Genomic DNA, 23,254 nt, shown 5'->3' with positions numbered 1-23,254 from the left:
AGCAAACGGAACTAAACTTGGCATGTGGAGGTTTTAGGATGCGATAAATGTTTCAATGGTGGTTCGACACTCCTCCTAACATCCCCCCCCCTCTTGGGGTGGGCTGTCATACAAATGAGAAACAAATTTCTGCGTAACTCGAAAACTAATCAAGCACAAGCAAATGGAGCCAAATTTGGCATGTGAAGATTTTAGGGGAAACAAAACGTTTCTATAGTGAAGAGACACTCCTCCCCTCTCTTTAAGGGGAAAAGAGGGGAGGTCTGTCTTTATTCTATCATATTTTCTGTATCAAACATTTATTCCATGTAACGGAGAAACATGTTATTCTTGCAAGTGGTTGAAAAATCTTTAACGAGAATTGTGTCTGAAAATAATCTAAATAATCTAAATCTAATCTAAATCATAAGAAAACGTGAATGTTTGAAGGTATTGATAACAAAGGAACAAATTTTTGGGTCAGTTAGTAATTAAATAAAAAGAAGATAATGATGGATTTTGTGCACTTTTTTGAACTTCGATATAAAAAAATCAAATAGTGTCAAGTTCCTCGTGCTCAAGTTAGAATGTGGTTTCGGATTCTACCTCATCTTACCCGTTTAAAGATAATAATAGAACCTCTTTTTTTTCTTGACCTCCAATCAAGTTTCCGCCCGTGACCCTAGGCCCAGATTCATTTCCTTTTTATGGTTTCGGTCATAGTTGAACCTTTCTAGGACATGTTTAACGACGGATTCCAGTAAGAGCGGGCGAATTGAGCATTTTCGATGGTTTGAGCTTCAATATTTCCCTTTTGAAATAAACATTCTCTATTTAAAAAAAAAACATCAGCTTTCAAGAAAAAATATAAAAAAATATAGCGCCCTCTAGCCCAAAGCCATGCAAACAGCAAAAAAAAAAACAAATAAAATCAATAATTAAAAAATCAAAATCCAAATTTTTTGCAGTATTTGAACTACTGGATCGATTCAGATGATCGACATATCATATTAAAGCCAATTAGCTAGTCTTTCACGGAAAAATATTACATTTTCAAAAAATTCTCTGAATTTATTCAGGAAATGAAAAATACAAAATCATTCACCAATATCGATATTGTCCGCTTCATCGTCTGCAACGCACTTATGCCAGCGCTTGATCCAATCCGCGAAACATTTTTTATATTCGATTTGCGGTATGGCCATCAGTGTCATCTTCGATTTTTCCATTATCTCATCTCGGGTGCTGAAACGTGGTTTCTTGAGTCACTCGAGGAAAAAGTCCCTCTACGAGGTGAATTCGATGGTACACCCAAAGTTAATTTTTATCGCATGTTATGGCATCCCGATTTATTACATTAAATGAGTTGAACAATTACAAAAAATGTTCTACTCCCCAATACATGTATATCATTTGTATAATATATATACTAGAGTCAATATGAGCGAGCGGAACAGAAGACACATTTAAATTAAGGCATATGAAAGCTTTTCGTATAGTTTGCCAAATACACGGCCCAGACGGAGGAACATATATTCTCGTTCATGTTCTTCTTTATCCTCTTAGGAAACACTTTCCAACTTCATTTTATGATGAGGTGTAATATTATCACGCTTCAATATAACGCGCTCGCAGCTATATGGATAGCGTGGTCGTGTGGAATATCTTTGCATTCCTGCCTTTTTTTTGGCACAATCCCAAATGAAATGAGAAAAGAAAACAGAAAGAGATGTCTGCTCGCATACATACAAAACATTTTTAAGCTTTTAAAACAGCTCATTATTTGCGCATTTGACTCTCCAGCACACGAAATGGCATAATTTTTTTGCCAAAGATGAATTTTTTCTGTCAACGCTAGTTTGGGTGTAGCTGAATCATATTCGTTTCGTTTTTAGCCAAATGTTTACGAATAACGATTGATTTTGCAAATTTTGCATATTGTACAAAATCGAGGCAGGCACAATAGCAGATGTACTCAATACAGAGTAACCTTTAGGAATGTAAAACTACAAATTTTATAGAATGTCAATGACCTACCTACAAAAAAATGAAAAATAAAATCGAGTGACTGAGAGCGTCACACGGTGGTGATTCCGGGAACTTTTTGATCAAGGTAGTATGCTTCCTTTCTATGACATTAGATGGATCAATTATCGGCATGTTGGTAATCAAAGGATCATTGAAATTAAATCGTTTTAGAACTTGATTGCAGAGTGCAATATAAAGACTTTTTTCAGCTACGGCGTTGTCTGCAATTTTACTTACGGAAAAAAGTCCGCGGCGTAAAAGTCGTCATGTACCTCATGTTGCTTTGTCCAACTGTAAGAAATTTCACACGCGGAAAAAAAATCTGTACCAATCTGTACGTTTTGACGAAAATGGTATTGTGTGGTTAAAATTTTACGAAGGTGGTATTCCTGGAAGGCTATCATTTACTTTCAAAGGTGTGAAAGGGTCAGGGCTTAGAAATATTGAGCTTGTTAAGTAATATTGAAAATATATTTTTATCAGTGTAACGCGTTTATTTTGCTTGTCGATGCTGCTGTCATTCATTCGACGACAAACAAATTTACAACTGAGTTCATTGATATTCATTCTGTGTTATCTGAGCTTTCCTCAAAGCTCGAGTCATGAGAATTCATTCACATTTATTCATTGCCATTTAATTTTCAGGAATGTTGCGACTGTTCATTTTCAATATCCCGATATGTGTGTGATTTTCTCATTGAGTCAGTGCCTTGCTTATTTTTGAAGTTACTCCGAAAGGGCAACGCAAATCGGTGGCGCAAGCGAAAATGCCAACAAAAGAGCAAGATCTGCATGCACACACACACAGCTAAGGATTTCATAGGTTTGGACGGCGAGGAGGCATTCTGCAGAATAGATCCGAGTAGCGAATGCAGCCGTGTCAGCCAAAGCTGGATGTTGGCAATTTCATCCGCTAATCCTATAGCACAGTTTAATCCGTTTGCAAAAGGAAACTCGAAATATTCCCATTGCGGTCGTGTCTTGGACACCACCATTTTATATTCGTATGTTCGGAATTTGAGTCAAAAATCAAATGTATGAAATTTGAGTCAAGACGGTGTTTTTTTACATCGGAATTGGAGTTGAAGCATTTCTGACAAGTGGAATTGGAATTGCATATTCACCATGTAAAATGAAAGCATTTTAACTTAGGTGGAAACCTTGCATGCTTGAACAATTTAATTTCTTGTCACTATTATGAGCATTCTGTACTTCGTTATCTTCCTCAACGAATTTTTCCGTTTTATCAGTGTCCGAGAACGATGCTGATAGTGAATGTACTGGTATATTAATATCAATGAATGACAAAACTAGGGATATTTTCTTTTGCTCACATTCCGCGAACGCAGAACAGAACGAAAAAGAGAATGAACAAAACTGGATGAATCAACTGTGAGGGGCTTGCTGTGATTGTGAGGTTCGGCGTTGGTTCATTTTCGGTATCTCGAATGCAATGGTATAATGATCGAATGTGGAAATTCAGCTGAAAAGATTGATGTGATACAGATATTTCCAAGCACTGGAAAGGGTGATCAGGCTTCGCAAAAAAGAACATCATATCAGATAATTTTATGAGTGCATCTCGTTGATAATATAACAATATATTAACATAATATAACATATATTAACATATATTAACAATATTATCAAACACATTAAAAAGTGCACAGAAGAAGAAGGCTGCCTAATTTGAGGAACGATTGGACAACAGTTATAGCGGGTATACGTGCATATATTGGGGTTTTATATGCGTGTGGAAATTACAAGACAGGAAAAATCTAACCGGGTTATTACTACTCACCAAAGTGTGGTTCCATCTTTTTAGAAAAATTATGGCCACAGAAAAGTTCTACGATTCTACCTACTATTTATTCGTTTCAAGAGAAAAGTTCTACGAATAAATCCTACGATTTATTCGTTTCAAGAGAATAACCAAAAAAGTAGACGCCTACAAACAAATAAATTTGTGTTGGTTTAGGAAATATGTTTTATGGAATATGAATATGTTCATTGAAAACAGTCAGGCTTGCTATCAACTAAATGCTAGATGAACAATTATTTCCGTCAGAAGTCAGGTGCAGAAAACTGCTTAAATACAGTAATACCTAATAAAACGGGAAGATTTCTTGTTCCAATTAGTAGAACATCTTTCCACCGAATACAGAGCTGCAGGACAGATAAACTCATCAGAATATGAAGACGCACAAAGATCAACTGCAAAATCATCAAATGTAACCGATTCTAACAAACGCAAAAATTGTGAAATAATTGTGAAATTGCTGCAACAATGAAACAATAAATACAAATAATAACAATAAAAAAATCAAAAGTATTTTTGCAGAAGATTTACACATAAAAATATTTTCACTTTCCTTTGTAAAAAAATAAATACAAATAATAATGCTTATTTTTTTTTCCAAAGTGAAATATTTCTGTTCATTTTTAATATTTACTAATAACTTGGCATTTAACTGTATAAAAAAAAATCAAAAATTAATTTCAAACGGATTTCTTTACACGTTAGTTATTCTCTCGCAATGCAGTAATTCTGACTGATTTGGACTTCCTAGATTGCAAGTTTCAGTCTTTCTAGTGTTTATTGTTTCAGGTTGGGTGGGTATGCTTATCTAACATTTATATTTGTATATAATTTCGAAAAAAATAACAATAACAACAATTCTTCAGAACAAATAGTGACTTTGCCGTGATGATCAACCTGTTTACATTTTGTTTGCTGACTTTGAAGCTCATGGGACGAAACAAAATACAATTGATCAATGAAATAAATGCGCCGTGCTTACCTCTTTATCATCATGATTGTGCTGGTTGTTGTAATAGGTTTTGAGCGTGAGTTTGGTTCCACATTTTTTACACTTGAAGCAGCCCGAGTGAAAAAAGGTGAAGTCCTTGAGAGGACCCACGCGGTCCACCTGATAGACGACCTCACTGCACCGCAAACACGTCGATTCGTAGAAATTTGGGCGATACATGTTCAACTTCGCCTGTAGTTCGCTATCCAATTTTTGGCTGGTTTCCCCCTTGAACGCACTTGTTTTTTCCAATATTCGCTGTTTCAGCTAGTTTTCTTTCACTTCACTTCATGGGCCGCTTATTTCAGACTCACCGCACTGGCCCAATCAGCATTACGATAGTAGTATTCGAGTTTCACTTTTCGCTCACTTCCACTTTCATCGGCGATCGCGCCACACGTGTGTGCTTGGGATTGGTTCTAAGTTCAAATTTTCACCTGGACATCGCACAGTAACCTCAGTTTCTCGTAGTATCTGTTCAACATCTTCATTTCATTTTAGCGAAATGAAAACTTTGCCATTTTTATGCTTGCTGTAGATTTTCATCTTGAATAATGGTTAATAACTGTTACTTCTCAATATGAGCAAATTTCGTTGTTTATATCGAATCAAACGATTTCTAGCATATGTGGATAATCTCAAACAATTTTGGATTGAGTAGTTACTAGATGGAAAAATGTTGGATTTTTGTAAGTATTCTCATAAAATTTTGGGAAAACCTAGAGGTTTAAATAGTAAAAGGATTATGAGGATTGAAAAAGCAATGAAAACACAACGCGAAATAAATAACAATAACGGTCACAGAGTTTTGTAATCCTTTCGTAAGCGTAATTTATCACGATGTTATAAGGGCGCATGAAATAACAAAGTAAAAGCACCACTCCTAACTGAAAAACGTCTGCTGCAGATAAATCTTTTCCACCGCTTGACTGCTAAGCGCCCTATTCTGCCTTTCCAAGAACATATGTTTTCGTGATACAAGAATTTGCTAAGTTAAGGAAACAAGAATGCGCCACTACAATTAAAAAGAGTGAAAACTCATTGAGATGATCATGATGATCTAAAGACTTGAACGCGTCCCCGGTACAGGCGAACGACGAACCTTGACATGAGGATTAAAATTATTTCTGAGCATGACATCTGCCTTTTATCTTATTCGCAATATAACTGATTGGCAGATCATGTACTAACCATATACGTACTTTCGAAAGTTTGTGATTTTGTAACTTATGCTTATGTAGGTATATTCAGAGTCATCGGTGTTTAACCGCACAAAATATATTCCCAATTGTTGCATTGCATGCGTGTTGTTCTACGGCTTGAATTTGTTTTTTTACAACACCATCAACGAAAAAGGTAGTTGATAAATTTGGATGAGACAATTTGTTCATTGAACACATTTGAACACACTGCTTCACAAACTGGAATCGCCATCACTGAACATGCATATTTGGAAACACAGTTAACATGTTTTAACAAACCAACGTTCCACGAATATGTGTTTTTATTTCTTCTTCAACAGCCATAAACTCATTGGTAGAAGTTCGGCGAAAAATTTCACCCCGAGCAGAGTGGCACAGGAATATTCGGCCAGGCATAATGTTATTAGGTACATCTTGTTTCGTACACTTTTACCTTTCGCGACATCGCTTCTGTTCCGGAATTTCTTCAGATGCTATATGTGGCGTTTCTTTTCGAAAACTCGTTTCACTTCATTCCATTTTTCATGAGATCAAGCAAAGAATTACTTCGGGGTCCGCGTTCGCGATTTGGCCATGCACACGTCCGTACCGCTTCGAACGACAACTCGCAACTACCATTTCGAGCGGTTGCGATGTGGTGACTCAGAGCTATTCATTTTTCCGCGATCCGCTCACAGATCAACACACAGGCCTTATTTCTCTATTTTCTTTCTCTTGTTTACTACGGACTCAGTCATAACAGTTTCACGAAACGTTGTAACTAACATAGTTCCCGTTTGTGTGGTATTATAGGAAGAAAGAAAAAAAAACAACTTTGTGTTATGATTCAACGCAATACTAATGGAAAAACGCAGCTTTGATAGACCAAAGCTGCGTTTTTCATTAGTATTTATGTATTATCATTTCTGCATTATCGCATGTTAGTATTCCTGCAGGAATTGTTCATAATGTCTCAATCCTTACGAAATATTCTTCCTATTTCAGAACTAAGACTATTTGTAATAACTCAACTGAGCTGATCTTGTTGTTTAACCCCACAAGATTTCGCGAGAGAAAACAAGTAAAAATGCAATGTACGAAACTATTTCTCATTGGAATGCACGAACGAAGTAAATGAAGGGAAATGCATTGGAACTTTGCGTTTTTTTTCGTTTGTTTTTGCTCTTTTGTGAGAGCGTGTTCGAATTCCATGAATTGAATTTTCCGCATGTTTTTACCACATCCATTGGTATATAGACAAACCAAATATATAGCGATAGCTTGGTTTATTTGTTTTCATAAATTCCGGACCTTGCATAATTCTGACAACCGCCAGCTGCAGTTAGTCATTTGATCTTAAAAATGTTAGATTTATGTCATCCCATGCTTTAAAGTATACTAGTACAAACAAGCCTCATCATCTCAAAAATCCTAGCAGTATCAAATTACTCAAAATAAAAATATGTTGGTATGATGTCATTTTAAGTTTAGCCTGGCAGATGGGTATGCCTGGCGTGTTCCACGATTAGGGTATAATGCTCAACTTCGTTGGTGATTGATTATACCGTTTAAATTTTGCGTCGGAAACTCCGAATGGATTCGATATGGTTGTACAGCTAACTGTTCGTGAATTTACCTAATTGAAACGACTGCAGCCGCTGAAAGGCTAATCAAATCATTTTCCTTTTAATACGCAAAAATAACATCGTTGCAGGAATTCACTTTCACCTGTTGCTGTTTGATTCAGTGCACCGAGGTAGTCATCATGTAGTTGCAGTTGAAGAAAAAGGGTAATTCAAAATCCACATGTTTTCCTGCGATTAACGTTCAGTAAAGTCCCGATGCTTGTATAAACATTTCTTCGAACCATAGGAAAGCATTTTTAAAGTTCCCAAATGATGATTTTTCGTATATTTTCAAAGTTCACATTAATATAATTTGAGGCGATATTTCTGAAAAATCCATTACCACACCCAAATTTAATTTTCAGCACATGTTTTGGCATCCCGATTTATTACATTAAATGAGCCTAAAAATAACAGAAAATGCGCAAGTACGCAACTTTATATAATATGTATGCTATAGCAATATAAGAACAACGTAAGCGAGCAACACAAGATATACATTGCAAATAAGCACACATTAAAGCCTCTCGCATACCTTGCCAGATACACGGCCCAGACCGCGAAAGATATAGATTTATGCTCTCCTTTTTACTCTTAGAAAATACTTTCCAACTTTATACTATAATGAGATGTAATATTATAAGACCCCTACAATGGTTTGAGCAGGACGATTTATCATTAAGATAATTTTTAAGGTTTAACAAAGCACATCAGGAACCAGTATGCAAAATAAAACGAACTGGTTCTGTTGCAGACATAAATTGCTATCGTAAGAACATTAAACAAAAGACGGAAACCGAAAAATAAAGATATAATCCCAAGGCTTGTCAAGCAAATTTCCAACCCGAGAAGATCCTTGTCTGATCGGGAATCGAACTCGATATCCTCAAGTTTCCACTAGATACTTACACTGAGATCTGCCGCGGTACAGAGAAAAAAAATCGATATAACCATCTGCTAATACGATAGTTAACGAGTATTCCGTCTGGGCTGTCCCTGGTTCGACTCCGGTTTCCACTGAATATCCTAGAACATTTCATTGTTTCGCTAGTGTTCAAAATCGAGCTTTTGTAGACTACTCATTTATTTTGACGTAGGACTACGTCTAACCGGAAGATATAGGGGGTGAAATGGAAATCTAGGCACTGAACAAGTAGGAAAAAATGCAAGATTTCGAACGCTTATAACTCGAGCATTTCTCAATAGATCGCAAAGGTTTTTGCATCAATTGATAGGAAATATATCTACGCATCTATTCTAACGAATAACATTTCATTTTTCTTGAGATAAATAATTGAATAATTGTGAAATATCAAGCATTCTTAAAATTCACTATGTGCCCATTTTTGATTGGTCCATTTTGTGCTCCTCAAATCGTACCGACCAAAACGGGCAACCAGAGCAGCAGCGAAATAGAATGAAGCACGATTGGAAAGGAAAAAGAAAAAAATGAACGAAACATTGGTCGCAGTCTCACACATGCGTAATTCTCGAGCCAGCCAGTCAGCTTAAAAATCCCCGCTCCGCTGCCGTAACGATCATTCTCATTCAAACCGTACACCACATCGGTTCGCATCACAACACATCAACAAACCAACCCAAGCACCCATGTCTGGACATGGTAAAGGAGGAAAAGTGAAGGGAAAGGCAAAATCCCGCTCGAACCGTGTTGATATGGAGTTCCCCGCAAGGGTAGCTAGGCCGAGCGCGTTAGTACCAGTGCACCAGTCCACCTAGCCGCCGTTATATAGTTTCGGCCGCCGAAGTGATCGAGTTGGCTGGTAAAGCTGCTCGCGACGATAAGAAAAACCGCATTCAGAACAGAACACATCAAGACAACAACAGGCAGTTGCAGCGAGTGGCGAGTGGCAAACGCAATCGCAAAACGGCATCAGGTAGAAGAAGAAAAAAGTTTGCTCTTTTTACAATCTGCTTTGGTGGCAAATCCAGAACAAGGCGGCATCGAGGGCGTTCGAAATGTTTTTTTTTTCAAAACCACGAGTACTAAGTTTTCTAAATTGGAACCATTCCATAAAACAAGGCGCTTTTCAGGGCCATTAAACCTTCCAAAAAAGAGTTTAGGAAATAAAGTTCAATGCGTTCTAAAACATTATCCAAAATAATAATAAAACACAAATTGATGTTTTTATAATTTGTTCGCCAGGATCTGATGAGTATGTGAATTTGGCAGTAGTTCTGAGCTTATTGATAGTTGGGGACTTTCAAGATTATTCAATTTTCACCAACTCTTAAATTGTTTCCAGATTGAAAGTACAGTAATTTACAATTAGTTCGACATTTAGCTAATTGGACGGACATGTAATGCGACTTATTTAGTTGGACATTTTTGTAAACATAGAGATCCAAATTATGACCGCACATTGAAAGTCGACACTGTACCACTGTCATCGCAAATGTTCAATTACAGGTTCAAATCGCCTCCAATGCGACACTGAGTGGCGCTTCGGTACGTTGCATTGAATGTAATTTACTGTAAAATATGTCACAAGCTGGATGGGAAGAAATTTTCCAACTGTGAAAGCTGAGGCGAGTGGCAAATGCAATCGCTAAACAGAAAGGTTTAGCCAAACAAGATGGGGATATCGAGTGACAACAAAACAATAAACTCTTTAGATTGAAGATAATTTTGTGATCCTGAAAAGGACCCTTTTTAGCCTGCATGTGAATCCAACGAGCGAACAAATGGTATTGGTAATGGTATTGTATTCTAGAGACTTTAAACTTTTTCAGTTCATTCGTCTCTAGCCTTGAGAAAGGCCCTTTGAAAACACTACTCTATTTTACTCCAGCGCTACCACCTCCGCCCTCTTGCCTTGAGAAAGGCACTCGATCCCTCGCCGTCCAGCCCGTCCAGCAACGATGTTGTCCAGTCGGTGTCCACACAAAGAATGAGCGAACAAATCGTAATGAATGTATTTTTTTGCCATCGCTCCCTTTTAACGCTCATTCGTTCGTCTCGTTGGACTCGCCCCTCTGGCTGAGTCTGCTGATTTGTCTCTATCCTGTGAGTGTGTACCACTAGAGTATAAAACACGCGGACCCCAAAAAAATATCTTATTTTCTTTCAAACCGTAAACCCGTGTGATTGTACGGCATCGGCATCGTGGACGTAACAAAGGAGGACAAGTTAAGGGAAAGGCAAAGTCTCACTCGAACCGTGCAGGTCTCCAGTTCTCTGTTGGTCGCATTCACTGATTGCTCCGCAAGGGTAACTAGGCCGAACGGATTGGTGCCGGAGCACCAGTATACCTAACAGCGATTATAGAGTTTCGGCCGTCGGAGTGCTCGAGTTGGCTTGCAAAGCTGCTCACGACAATCAGAAAACCCGCATCAAGAACAGAGCAGCTTCGGTTCGGCGCTCATCAAGGCAACAATTAGTTTCAGTGAGTGGCAAAGTGCTTCTCCGGCACGTCGCATTAAATGTAATTTACTGAACAATATGTCACAAGCTAGATAGGAAGAAATTTTCCAACTGTGAAAGCTGTGGCGAGTGGCAAACGTAATAGCTAAACAGGAAGGTTTAACCGAACAAGATGGGAATATCGAGTGATAACAAAAACACAACACCAAAGGTTCTTTTCAACCCTCAACATATTCATAAAGAGTAAACAGTAAACTAATCCATTTTTCAGGTAGATAGGTAGGTATTCACGTAGGAGAAGAAAATAAAACAATATATTTAAAATATATATTTAACAAAAGCTGTCCCCTTTGTATAGTCCTACGTCACTCCGGTTATGTCCCCGACATTACCCACCCGTCTTTTTTTTTTCAAATCTAATGTACAACAACAATAATGCAACAAAAATCCATCATCATCAATACGAACATGATAGCTTATGCAAACATAGAAACATTGAAACATTTTTACAAATTCACAACACAGATTTTACATGTAAGAGACACAATTCTTTGAACTCAGCCATTGTTGCCGCTCGTTTAATATTTCTGGGCATCGAATTGTAGAATTTTAATCCTTTATACAATAGTGAATTTTGGAACCTGCTAAATAAAAAGTTAGATGTTCTTGCATCAATCGCGTTTCTTGTATTATATCTATGCAACTCACTTCCTCGTTCAATTCGATCACACAATTATCGAGTGATTTATATAGTTTGACTTTACTAATTGCGTTTAACTCATTCTTCAAACGACAAATGACGCCGTACTTTTTAGCAACCTTTTTGATGACATTATTAATGTGAGACTTAAAAGTTAGTCTGTCATCAATAACTACTCCCAGATATTTTATTTCTTTAACGCGTTCAATAGTCTCACCATCGATTTCAAAATTACCGTTATATCTGGAGTTTGCTGAAGAAATGAGCATGTATTTTGTCTTATTAACATTTAACTTTAATTGTTTGAATTTCAATCACCGAGCGAGAGAATGAAGATCTTCATTCAAGTGCTCCGCGATTACATTTAACTCCTTAGCTGTGATGAACAGAACAGTGTCATCCGCGACAAGTTGATATCACAAAAACGTAAAACCCGCCGCATATCATAAATATATAAAATGAATAAAACGGTCCCTAACACACTTTCCTGTGGTACACCAAGTGTGTTATCGATGGGAGCAGAAATAAAATCGTTGAATCGAGTCTTTTGAATTCTATCACACAAGTAGCTCTCAAACCATTTGTATAATGTCCCTACAATTCCAAAGCGCTTCAATGTTTGCAACAGTAAGGCCCTAGAAATTGTTTCAAAAGCGCGTTTCAAATCCAAGAACACCGCAAAAATTTCTTTAGCCTTGAAATTCTCTTTTCAGATTCCTTCCAAACTTCAGGCACGTGCCCAGTTTGCAATGATTCATTTATCAGGCCCAGCAATTTGTGTCCAATAACATGAAAGCAATCTTGTATCACTGTTGCGTTGACATTGTCGACGTATTTATGCAACAGCACCAGTAGCTATGTGGATAGCGTGGTCGTGTAAAACAGCCTTGCATTCTAGCCGGTCTTGGTCCGATCCCTGTTGACATCTTTTGGATTTTTTTTTTTGGCTACAATCCCAGAAGAGATGAAAAAAAAAAATAAAAATGTCTGCTCCCATACATACAAACATTTTAAAGTTTTTGAAAAATATGCTTTTATTTACTCATTTTTACCCTTCAGCACAAGAAAAAGCAGTTTTCCTGTCGAAGATAAAATGTTTTCTGCCAACGCTAGTTTCGGTGCAGGAAAGGCCTAGATTTTTGTTATTTTATCCAAGTGTCTTCTTCTTCTTTGTTTTTAGGAGGATTTAAACTTTGCAGTTCATTCGCCTCTATATACACAAGTGTCTCAACGTTCGTAACTTAACGGACGAATCATCGCAGATTGCGGTTAGCAAAGGCCTCTAGATTAAACTGACCAGACGACCGCGTTACGCGGGACAGTCCCGCATTTCAACAAAATGTCCCGCGTAAGATTCCGTCCCGCATTTGGCAAAAGAAACGAATATAAAAAATATTTAAAAAAATATTTCAATATCACAATTTGATCATGTTGATTTTCTTAAATGGATGAACCTCAAAAAAACTTTTATTTGGCAAACTGTTCAAGAGCGCTTCTAATGCATCCAAAGATTAATACGTTGAGCAGGTTTCATCGCACTGACATTGGGCTTTTTGTATAGAGAGTGTCAACTGGAAGCGACAGCAACAAAATTCGAAAAATGATTTTTATAATAGTCCCCTATTGATCCGTAGGGACCAACGTGAGTCAGACGAAAAGTTCATCTTTGGTCCCCTAGCTCGGTCAGCGCTTAACGTTTTGAATAAGCCTGAAGAACTAGTGTATACTCGACAGGAAGAGGCAGAGTTGTGTGGTGAAGTATCGTAAATGAAGCGCTGGGCGGTCTTACGGAAGTTGGCCGGAACCTGAACCATGGCCGATGAAAGATGTATATCAGCGTGTTATTTAACTTTTCGTGGCTTTGGTGTTCGTCTGTCTCTCTATTTTGGCCATTCGTCCAAAAGTTTTCTATCGGGTGCAGCTGGGGAATGTTGGGAAGGTTGGTGGTCTTCGCGACAATGTTTTTCTCCAGCCGATCCATCCTTCAGTGTTTTTCACCAGCACCTCAAGGTACTCCTTCTGGGTAATTGCCTGCTGCTCAGATACGGCCGGTCTCGTCTGACGCTTCCGCATAAAAAAGTCCATTTTGGCCAGATTCTTCTCCACCGTTTGGCCGGTTGCTTCGATCTCCCGGCTTAAGGAGCGGCAAAGAGATGATATTGTAAATACCAGATCGGCTATATCTGGCGGACACAAAGTGTCTCAGGATGTCCAACTCCTTCGCTGTGGGGTGGAGCTTACAATATGGAAAAATCATCAAGTTGCTTGACAGTGCTGCTACTGTGAATCAACAGCCTTGAATCATTTTTGTTGTAAACCTCATAAACGTAAGATTTAAGAAAATTTGTTTCTATAAATTATTTTTCATCGCCATCCGAAATTAGTCCATTTTTTTTGAATGCATACGTTAACACTAAAAAATTAATTGGAACTTTCGAGCATTCCATTCGGTAATTTGAAGAAAATTGTAGAATTTGAATCGTGCTTGCCAGGCGTAAATGCTCTGATTGAGCGAGTGATTTTCGGGCGTAAACAAAATCAAAACCACCGAAAAATCACAACTGAGTGCCGATACTCAGAAAGAAATAACACTGATCAGTTTAGACTCGCTAAACTATGGTTTATGTTCACATAACGTATATACATAACGTTTTGTTTTCTGTGTCCCGCGTAAGACCTCTGACCATCTGGTCACTTCACTCTAGATATGTATGTTAGGTACGAATATACTGAATGATCACTCCAGGAAAGCAGTCGAAGAGGGGGGGGGGGAGTTTGCTTGGTGGTAGGTTTGTCTGTTATTCAAATTAAACACAAAATTCTGCATAACTGGAGAACTAATCAAGTAAATGGAACCAAATCAGGTGGGTGGAAGTTTTAGAGGGCAGTAAATTTTTCTGTGGTGATACGACACTCCTCTGCCATACAAATGAAACACATAGTACATCATAACTCGAGAACTATCAAGCAAATGGAGCCAATGGAGGTTTTAGGAGTCAATAAATGTTTCTATGCTGATTTGACACTCCTCCCCACTCTCTAAGGAGGGGAGAGAGTGCTGCCATACAAATGAACACACAAATTTCTGTTAATTTCAAGAACTAATCAAGCAAATGAAGCCAAATTTGGCATAGGAGTGTTTTTGAGTAAGAAAAATGTATCTATGATGGATTGAAATATCACCCTCCTCTGAAAGAGGGGGCTCTCATACAAACAAATTACAAATTTCTGCATAGCTCGAAAATTAATAGTGAATGTTGCTAGTGGAAATCAGGGATTAAAATCATCCAAGACACTGTTCTTTTAGCTGTTCTAAATTTATTGACACCTCGAACGAAGCTTTAAAGCTGCAAATATAATGTTGTTTTTTTATATTCTATGGCGTGCTTATTTGATACTCACAAATTCAGTAACGGCCTATAACCTATAACCACTGATTCTCTCAACTCAGCTAATTTGATTTCCTCAAAATTAATCTGCAAATTACTCTATAAGTATCGGTGTAATAATATTATGAATACGTACTCATAAACTATTGATATAAGAATTCCTCTCTTTATAATAAAATGAATTGTCCTCTAGTTGCTCGATTACCATTCACACGCCAACTTCAACAATCAAAAATATTTTTACGAATGACTATCTATTCTTCCTTTGACATTTCCGTTCCCTCCGTTAATACACTACGCTTCATAACAATGTTCCCATCTGTAACTACACTACGATCCATAACAATGTTCCCATATGTAACTTTCTAGGGCACGGTGACGCTTGAAACGCTTGCGTTTACATTCCCCGACCCGTAATGCAGCCCATTTCAGGCGGCTTTACTATTCTGTAACACATCTAAAACAGCTAGTTTTACCGCCGGCCTACGCAGTATTCCGTTTGCAGTCTGGACGTCCGCTTGTCTTACTATTCCATCCTTTCCATGTATAACATTCACAACTTTCCCTCTAATCCAACGGTTTCGAACTGCTCCATCCACAATCAACACCAAACAGCCTTCATTGATCGGTTTCACATTGTCATGCCATTTCGTTCGCCGAGTTATTGTTGGTAAATATTCACGAATCCACCTTCGCCAAAACTGATCCAATAGGTACTGACAAAACTTCCAAACACTCCTTAGTCCATCCGACTCTTTAGTCGGCAACTTCTCAGACTGCTTCACTCCACTGGAGCTCAGCAGAATGAAATGATTAGGAGTCAACGCTTCCTGATTGCAATCCTCCAACGGCATATACGTTAGAGGTCTAGAGTTTACCATAGACTCCGCTTCACATAACACTGTCATGAATACTTCTTCGGACGGAGCACGTGACTGGTTCAGAACTCCCATCGCTGATTTAACTGACCTCACCATTCTCTCCCATGCACCGCCCATGTGCGGAGATGCAGGTGGAATAAAATTCCACTTGGTGTTTGCATTCGTGAAACTTTCTGCTAACGCATTATGTATATCCTTCAATTCATTGCTAGCACCTTTGAAGTTTGTACCATGGTCTGAAAATATTTGGGTTGGAGCTCCTCGACGTGCTATAAAACGTCGGATGGCAAGTTTACAAGACTCCGTGGACAGTGACGCAACAGGTTCCAGGTGCACTGCACGTATGGTTAAACATGTGAACAATGCCACCCATCGCTTCACCTTACTTCTATTGACACGAATCATCAGTGGCCCAAAATAATCAAGACCAACATGTGAAAAAGGTCTAGTCATGGGCGTAACACGCTCCTCTGGTAATGCTGCCATTTTAGGAGCCTCTGGTAAGGCATGATTGATTTTACACCAATTACATCTGCTTCTAACTTTTCGCACTAGGACTCTTAACTTCGATATCTGGAACTTTTGCCTTAGTTTATTAACCACTGATTCTCCGTTGCTGTGACCAAACATTCGGTGAAACTTCTCCACTAGTAATTCCGTAACACGATGATTCGACGGTAAAATGATCGGGTATTTAGTGTCGTATTCTGCAACCGATGATAATTCAATTCGTCCTTGCATTCGGATGACACCATATTCGTCCATGAAAGGTGACAACGCCCTTATCTTACTGGTCTTCTCCACTCGTTGGGAACTTTTATTTTGTGGGTTTAGTATAACAACTTCATCGGGAAAGGCATCGACTTGAGCCATACGCCATAATGCATGTTCGGCACGTTCATAGTCAAATTGTGAAAGCTGCTGTAAATTTTCCGTCGTTCGTAGTCTGCGACATTTATCGATAAAATAAAATGTATAAGCTACAGTTCGCAATAAACGCTCCCACTTTGAAAACCTAGTGTGAGCGATCACAGCTTGATGTACAACTTCACGGTGAACGTGGACTGCTCGAAGCTCTTCCGTTGTTACTATTTGATCTACCTTCTGTTGTGGCCATTTATTTTCCGGCTCATAGAGGAACTCTGGTCCATTGAACCATCTGCTGGTAGGTTCCAAGTTAGGTCCTTTACCCCATTTCGTTGCCTCGTCAGCGACGTTAGATCTTGTCGGTACCCATCTCCATTCTTCTATTTTAGTCTCTTCCAGAATCTCACTTATGCGAACTGCTACATATTGCTTATATTTTCGTGTGTCTGATTTTATCCATGCTAATACAGTGCTAGAATCACTCCAAATGAATCGTCGGGCTACGGACAGCGTATGATTGTTAGTTACTGACTTTATCAGACGACTGCCGATCACAGCAGCTTGCAGTTCCAAGCGTGGAATCGATAGTGATTTCACAGGGGCCACCTTGGCTTTTGAAGCCACTAAAGAACATCGTGGCTGACCTCGGTGTATTATACGGAAATAAGCGACGCATGCAAATGCAGTTTCGCTGGCGTCCACAAACACATGGAGTTGTAAGGTGTTGTAACTTTCCACGTCATAATACGGAAAATAACACCGTGGGATACAGATTTGTTCTAGTAGGGGAAATTGCCCAGCCCATTTATCCCACCAGCCTAGGGTCACCTCTGGGATTTTCTCATCCCAACTAATGCCATGTCTCCACAGTTCTTGGAATAAAACCTTGCCGTGTATGAGAAAATTGGAAATCATGCCTAGTGGATCGAACAAACTCATAACTAGACGCAGAATTCGGCGTTTCGTTGGAACTATTTCTCCGGACACTAAACTTAGAAGTTCTACCGGCAGTAACAACGTGAATGTGAAGATATCCTGCTCTGGTAACCATGCAATTCCCAGCACCCTTTCTACTGAATTCTCTTTATAGACGACGAGATCCTTCCTACTACCTGGACTCATTGCCCCGACCCGTGCAAGAACAACACTGGAATTCGATAGGAAGTTTCTAATTTCGAACCCCGCCTTCGAATGCACCTCTTTTACTTCGATCGCTAATTGTGCCATGTCTTCGTCAGTGTCCCGGCTGTCCAGGTAGTCATCGACGTAGTGGTTCTCTACGATTGCGATAGCTGCCTCGGGATATGCCTTCTCCCAATCTTTAGCATTGGCATTCTTGACGTACTGAGCTGAGCTCGGAGAGCATGTTGACCCAAACGTCGCTACATCCATGATGTACACATCTGGAGGTTGTGATGAATCAGTACGCCAGAGAAACCGTTGTGACTGACAATCTTCTTCACGGATTCGGATTTGATGGTACATTTCCCTTATGTCTCCTGTAATTGCTATTCGTCGCTGTCTAAACCGACTCAAAACTGCTGGCAAAGATGTTAATAGGTCCGGTCCCTTCAGCAGCATTGAATTTAAGGAGATACCATTCACCTTCGCTGCCGCATCCCAAATAATGCGCACTTTTTCAGGCTTCTTGGGATTGATTACCAAACCCAATGGCAAATACCATACTCTTCTTGGGTCAGCATTCTTTAACTCGTGATCTGTGGCCTTGTGGGCATAACCCTTAATTTGATATGCCGCAATCTGCTGTTCCATACTTATTCTCAAATTTGAATTCGATTTCAGGCGCTTTTCTAAACATTTTAGTCTTCTCTCAGCCATCGCGTAGCTGGACGGAAACTCCACGCGATCATAGCGCCACAACAAACCAGTTTCAAACGGTCCATCACTTTGCCTCGCAGTCTTAGTTTGCAGGATTCGCTTGGCTCGCCGCTCTTCTTCGCTTTCTAATACTGGGGTTAAAGATACTCCTAAAGAATCTGCCACGAAATTTTTTTTTATCATCTGCTCTAATTCCAGGCTGCCACCACACTCGCAAATATGAAAATGGGGACTCAAATCGCCGGTTGACCCTCTATCAGTATTGCCGAAAACTGTCCAACCGAGTCTCGTTTTTGCCGCCACTGGTCCATTGGTTAGCCCTTCTCGTCTTTTTATTGGAATCGCTAGACGTAGATTGTCCAGACCTATTAACAATCTGGGAACTGCTTTTCCAAAACTGCTTACTGGTAATCCCAGAAGGTATGGAAAACGACTCGACAAATCTTCAAAATTGAGTGTCTGCACCGGAAGATTTAAATTTCTAACAGTTCGAATATTATTCAACCAAAACCGTTGTTGCTGACCATGTTTGCCAGAAATTTCAACAGAAAATTTTTTAGAATTCTCCTCATGACGGTTTACGTTTGATGTCCACTGCAAGCAGAGTGGCTGATCTTCGCCTTCGATTCCCAACTGATCAATTAAATCTTTATCGATCAAACTCACTGACGATCCTTCATCAAGAAACGCAAAGGTGTCTACTCTACTACGTTTGCCATACAGAACCACCGGAATGACGCGAAATAAAATAGAACTTTGTCTCTGTTGATGGACAGAAACTACTGCGGATGATCTCGAGGCACTGGTGTTATCAATTTGCTGACCCGAATGCAATAGCGGATGGTGATACACTGTGCAACCATTAACCTCACAGGCTCGTGTTGTCTTGCACGGCCATTTACCATGCGGTACAAGACACCTTTTACATAATTGAAATTTTTGAACTACTTCCCAGCGATTTTCAATCGGCATGGATCTGAACATACTACAACTCTATGGCCTGTGTTTTCACAGACAAAACATGGCCTAACTACTTCTTGCGATTTCTTATACACTATTCCCACCTTGTGTTCCTCTTCTGGCGAATGGGCGTTGATGAAAACTTTTTCCTTTGACCGTGATCCATCGTTCCTTGCATGTCGCCCGAACTCGCCATCAGCAAATGGTGTGACGTCATTAGCCGCAATCATAATCGATGTCATATAATCACTGAAACTACTCAGGTCTACAGTACCAATTCGTTTTTTGTAGAGTGCCCAGTCCAGGCGAATATTAGCCGGAAGCCGTGCTACTTCTTCTTCTTCTTCTTCTTCTTGAATGGCGTTAACGTTCCCTGTGGAACTTTTGCCGTCTCAACGTATTCATTAACTAGCGTCGTTCATTAATACTTGGTTGAGATTTCTATGCCGAATAACACGCCTTGAATGTACTCTAAAGTGGCAAGCTCTAGAATACGCGTGACCACAGTGCAAGCCGGAAGAATTTTCTTTGACGAAAAATCCCCCAACCAGAACGGGAATCGAACCCGAACACCCGGCATGATAGTGTGGGACGCTAACCACTCGGCCACGGGTGCACAGCCGTGCTACTAACTCTTGTAAAAGCGTTGGATTAGATAGATGTACATACTGGTTGGCTGCTTTTAGATGTCCCACTAAGTTCTGCACTGCAACACCGAAGGTGACGAGTGTCTCCAATTTATCTTGTTTTGGTATCGGTGCGCTACGAATTTTATTCAGCATCGCTCCTATTAGACGTTCCGGGTTTCCAAATAGTGTTTCTAAAGTCGCAATGACTTGGGGAACCGAAGACGGAATGAGTAGGTTGCTCCTAACAGCTTCTAGTGCATTGCCACGCAAACATTTTTGTAGTCGCATTAAATTTTCCGCATCTGAATAGCCGCACATTTCCGTTGAATTCCAATAGCTGCGAATAAATAGTGGCCAATCCTCTGCGAAGCCCGAAAACACTGGGAGTTCTCTAGGTACCACTTGCCTTGCCGCTATTTGTTGTTGCGTTGCTCCCCAGACAGGTAGTCTATTTTGTTGGACCTGTAAATTTGTCGTAATCGGTGGGTTTTGAAGTGCATTCGGTACTATCCGGGGAACCTGTGACAAATTATTTGGTTCAATCGGTAGAGGCCGATGTTGTAGTATCGCTGCCAATTCAGGTTGCTGAGACACTCCAGGCACTCCAGGTGAAATCGAGTAATGGACGGCAGCAAGTGGTATTTGTTGATCGTATGCATTAATTCCTTGTGTGAGCTGCTGAGGGTTATACTGCTGCTGTGATCGTCTTTGTCGATGTTCGTTTTCTTCAATCACTCTAGTTTGAGCAGATGGTGTATTACGTTGCGTATTTACTTTCGCCGTCTCATTGATATTCGGATTATTTATAGGTGCGGTACGATTGCACATCAAAACTGCTGGATCACATTCCGCGCCAGTTTCTGCCACCTGCTCCGAATGCCTCTCCATCCATTCTCGAACCCTTGCTGTACTTTTTGGTGAACTGCACTCACTTCTTACACTACCACCAGCCTCACTTGCTTCCGCCTCAGTGATAAGTAGGTTATATTTCTGATCCAAATATCTTTTCTGTAACATTTCCCTTTCCTTCAGCGCTTGCATTTCTTGTTGTTGTTTTTGCAGCAAAATTTTCTCTTCTGCTGCTTTTTCTTCTTCCAGTCTCAATAATTCCAACTGAATCCTGACGGAACGAGTGCTTCGCACAGATTTCGAATCAGAAATCTGCCTCACTTTATGCACACATCTCGGACAAAAATATGGTTGATTTTCTATGTTGTCATTCACGCCAGCACATGAAAAATGGCACCACCGGTTGCATTTATCACAGGCAACCATTTTGTTTTACGCATTATCTGGACGCTTGCACAAAATGCAGTTATACTGCGTTTCCTCCTCCGGAATTTCTTGGGTTGACGACATCCTGAATGTCACCGTTTTAGCCGAAATTATGAATTGAATTTCTTTAAAGATTGTTGCTAGTGGAAATCAGGGATTAAAATCATCCAAGACACTGTTCTTTTAGCTGTTCTAAATTTATTGACACCTCGAACGAAGCTTTAAAGCTGCAAATATAATGTTGTTTTTTTATATTCTATGGCGTGCTTATTTGATACTCACAAATTCAGTAACGGCCTATAACCTATAACCTCTGATTCTCTCAACTCAGCTAATTTGATTTCCTCAAAATTAATCTGCAAATTACTCTATAAGTATCGGTGTAATAATATTATGAATACGTACTCACAAACTATTGATATAAGAATTCCTCTCTTTATAATAAAATGAATTGTCCTCTAGTTGCTCGATTACCATTCACACGCCAACTTCAACAATCAAAAATATTTTTACGAATGACTATCTATTCTTCCTTTGACATTTCCGTTCCCTCCGTTAATACACTACGCTCCATAACAATGTTCCCATATGTAACTTTCTAGGGCACGGTGACGCTTGAAACGCTTGCGTTTACAGTGAAAATGGAACTAAAATGGGAATGTGAGGATTTAATAGTACAAGAATTGTTCCTATGATAGTTTGACACCTCTCCTTCCTCTGGAAGGGGGAGTGGGGTCGCATAAAAACATTACACATATTTCAACCAACAATATTCCAACCAAACATGACAATTGAAAATTTTCGTAAAACTCTGAAGGAAAATGGGAAAACTCGAAAAATTTAATTTCCATATGTTCTACAATTACATCGTGATAAGCGTTGTTAGTCCATTTGATGTCTGCGCTATCGAAATTGATCTTTGTTTATTTATTTATTCACACCGTTTTCGATTGATTCGTACAGACTGTATAATTGATATTTCTTAAGTTATTTCCTCATTCTACGAATGAATTCATTTTTGGACAATATCAGATCAAAATATTTCCCTACTTCATTGAACACACGAATACATGAGTCGGAAGGACTGTTGTGACCAGGGTTGCCAACTATTATTTTCAAAAATCAGGGAGAATGAAAATAAAAATCAGGAGAAATCAGGATGCTCATTAGGGTGCCAATGAATGTATGGGAAGAAATCGACCCTAAAATTGTTTACCACCTCGAAAAAACACCCTATGTCAAATATCAGCTCAATCGGACTCAAGGGAGAGTGGCGCAAAGCGGTCAAAGTTTGAGTTTTTTGAAAATTGAAAAATCACCCAATAAATTGTGGTTTTCGAACAAAAAATTTGATGCCAATTGTCTTAAAATTGCATGAAACGTCGAGATCTAGTGTCATCTCGAAAAAAAATGTCAAAAATCGACACTCTGGGACTTATTCGGCATACGAGACGAAACGTGTGCCAATAAAAATAAGTATCTCGATGTTATATTCGGAACATTTTGCGAAATGTTGATTTCCATGATAATATACTCTATGCTAAATATTTGCTCATTTGAACTTCATTTATTAGTGTTGCAGACGTTGAAATTTGAATTTTTTGAAAACCCAAAAATCACCGGAAATCGGGGTTTTCGAATAAAAATGTTGATGCCAAATGTCTTAAAATTGCATGGCACATCGAGATTTACAGTTATCTCAAAAAAAT

The 23,254-nt window shown here is 39.2% G+C and overlaps 2 protein-coding genes across 13 annotated transcripts in view; both read right to left on the bottom strand.

Annotated features, from left to right (window-relative positions):
- LOC129770059 (hillarin) overlaps window positions 1-23,254 on the bottom strand; it is a 65,817-nt gene that overhangs the window by 35,040 nt on the left and 7,523 nt on the right. For 5 of the 12 annotated variants that reach the window (XM_055772660.1, XM_055772663.1, XM_055772665.1 and 2 more), the window contains exon 2: window positions 4,809-5,363. In XM_055772660.1, the coding sequence (XP_055628635.1) occupies window positions 4,809-4,997 (189 nt within the window). In that variant the 5' untranslated portion in view covers window positions 4,998-5,363. Of the gene's footprint in view, window positions 1-4,808; window positions 5,364-6,008; window positions 6,388-6,452; window positions 6,609-23,254 lie in introns of those variants that run through there. The other 7 variants (XM_055772666.1, XM_055772671.1, XM_055772670.1 and 4 more) reach the window with 6 other exon arrangements.
- On the bottom strand, window positions 15,523-21,311 carry LOC129766479 (uncharacterized). The gene is made up of 2 exons (XM_055767011.1): window positions 20,311-21,311; window positions 15,523-19,600 (listed from the first exon to the last, which is right to left on the bottom strand). The coding sequence occupies exons 1-2, from the start codon at window positions 21,309-21,311 to the stop codon at window positions 15,523-15,525; spliced, it is 5,079 nt and encodes a 1,692-aa protein (XP_055622986.1).

The sequence above is a fragment of the Toxorhynchites rutilus genome, chromosome 2 (assembly GCF_029784135.1).
Source record: "Toxorhynchites rutilus septentrionalis strain SRP chromosome 2, ASM2978413v1, whole genome shotgun sequence".
Classification (NCBI taxonomy): Eukaryota; Metazoa; Arthropoda; class Insecta; order Diptera; family Culicidae; genus Toxorhynchites; species Toxorhynchites rutilus.
This window is presented reverse-complemented; position numbering and strand designations above follow the sequence as displayed.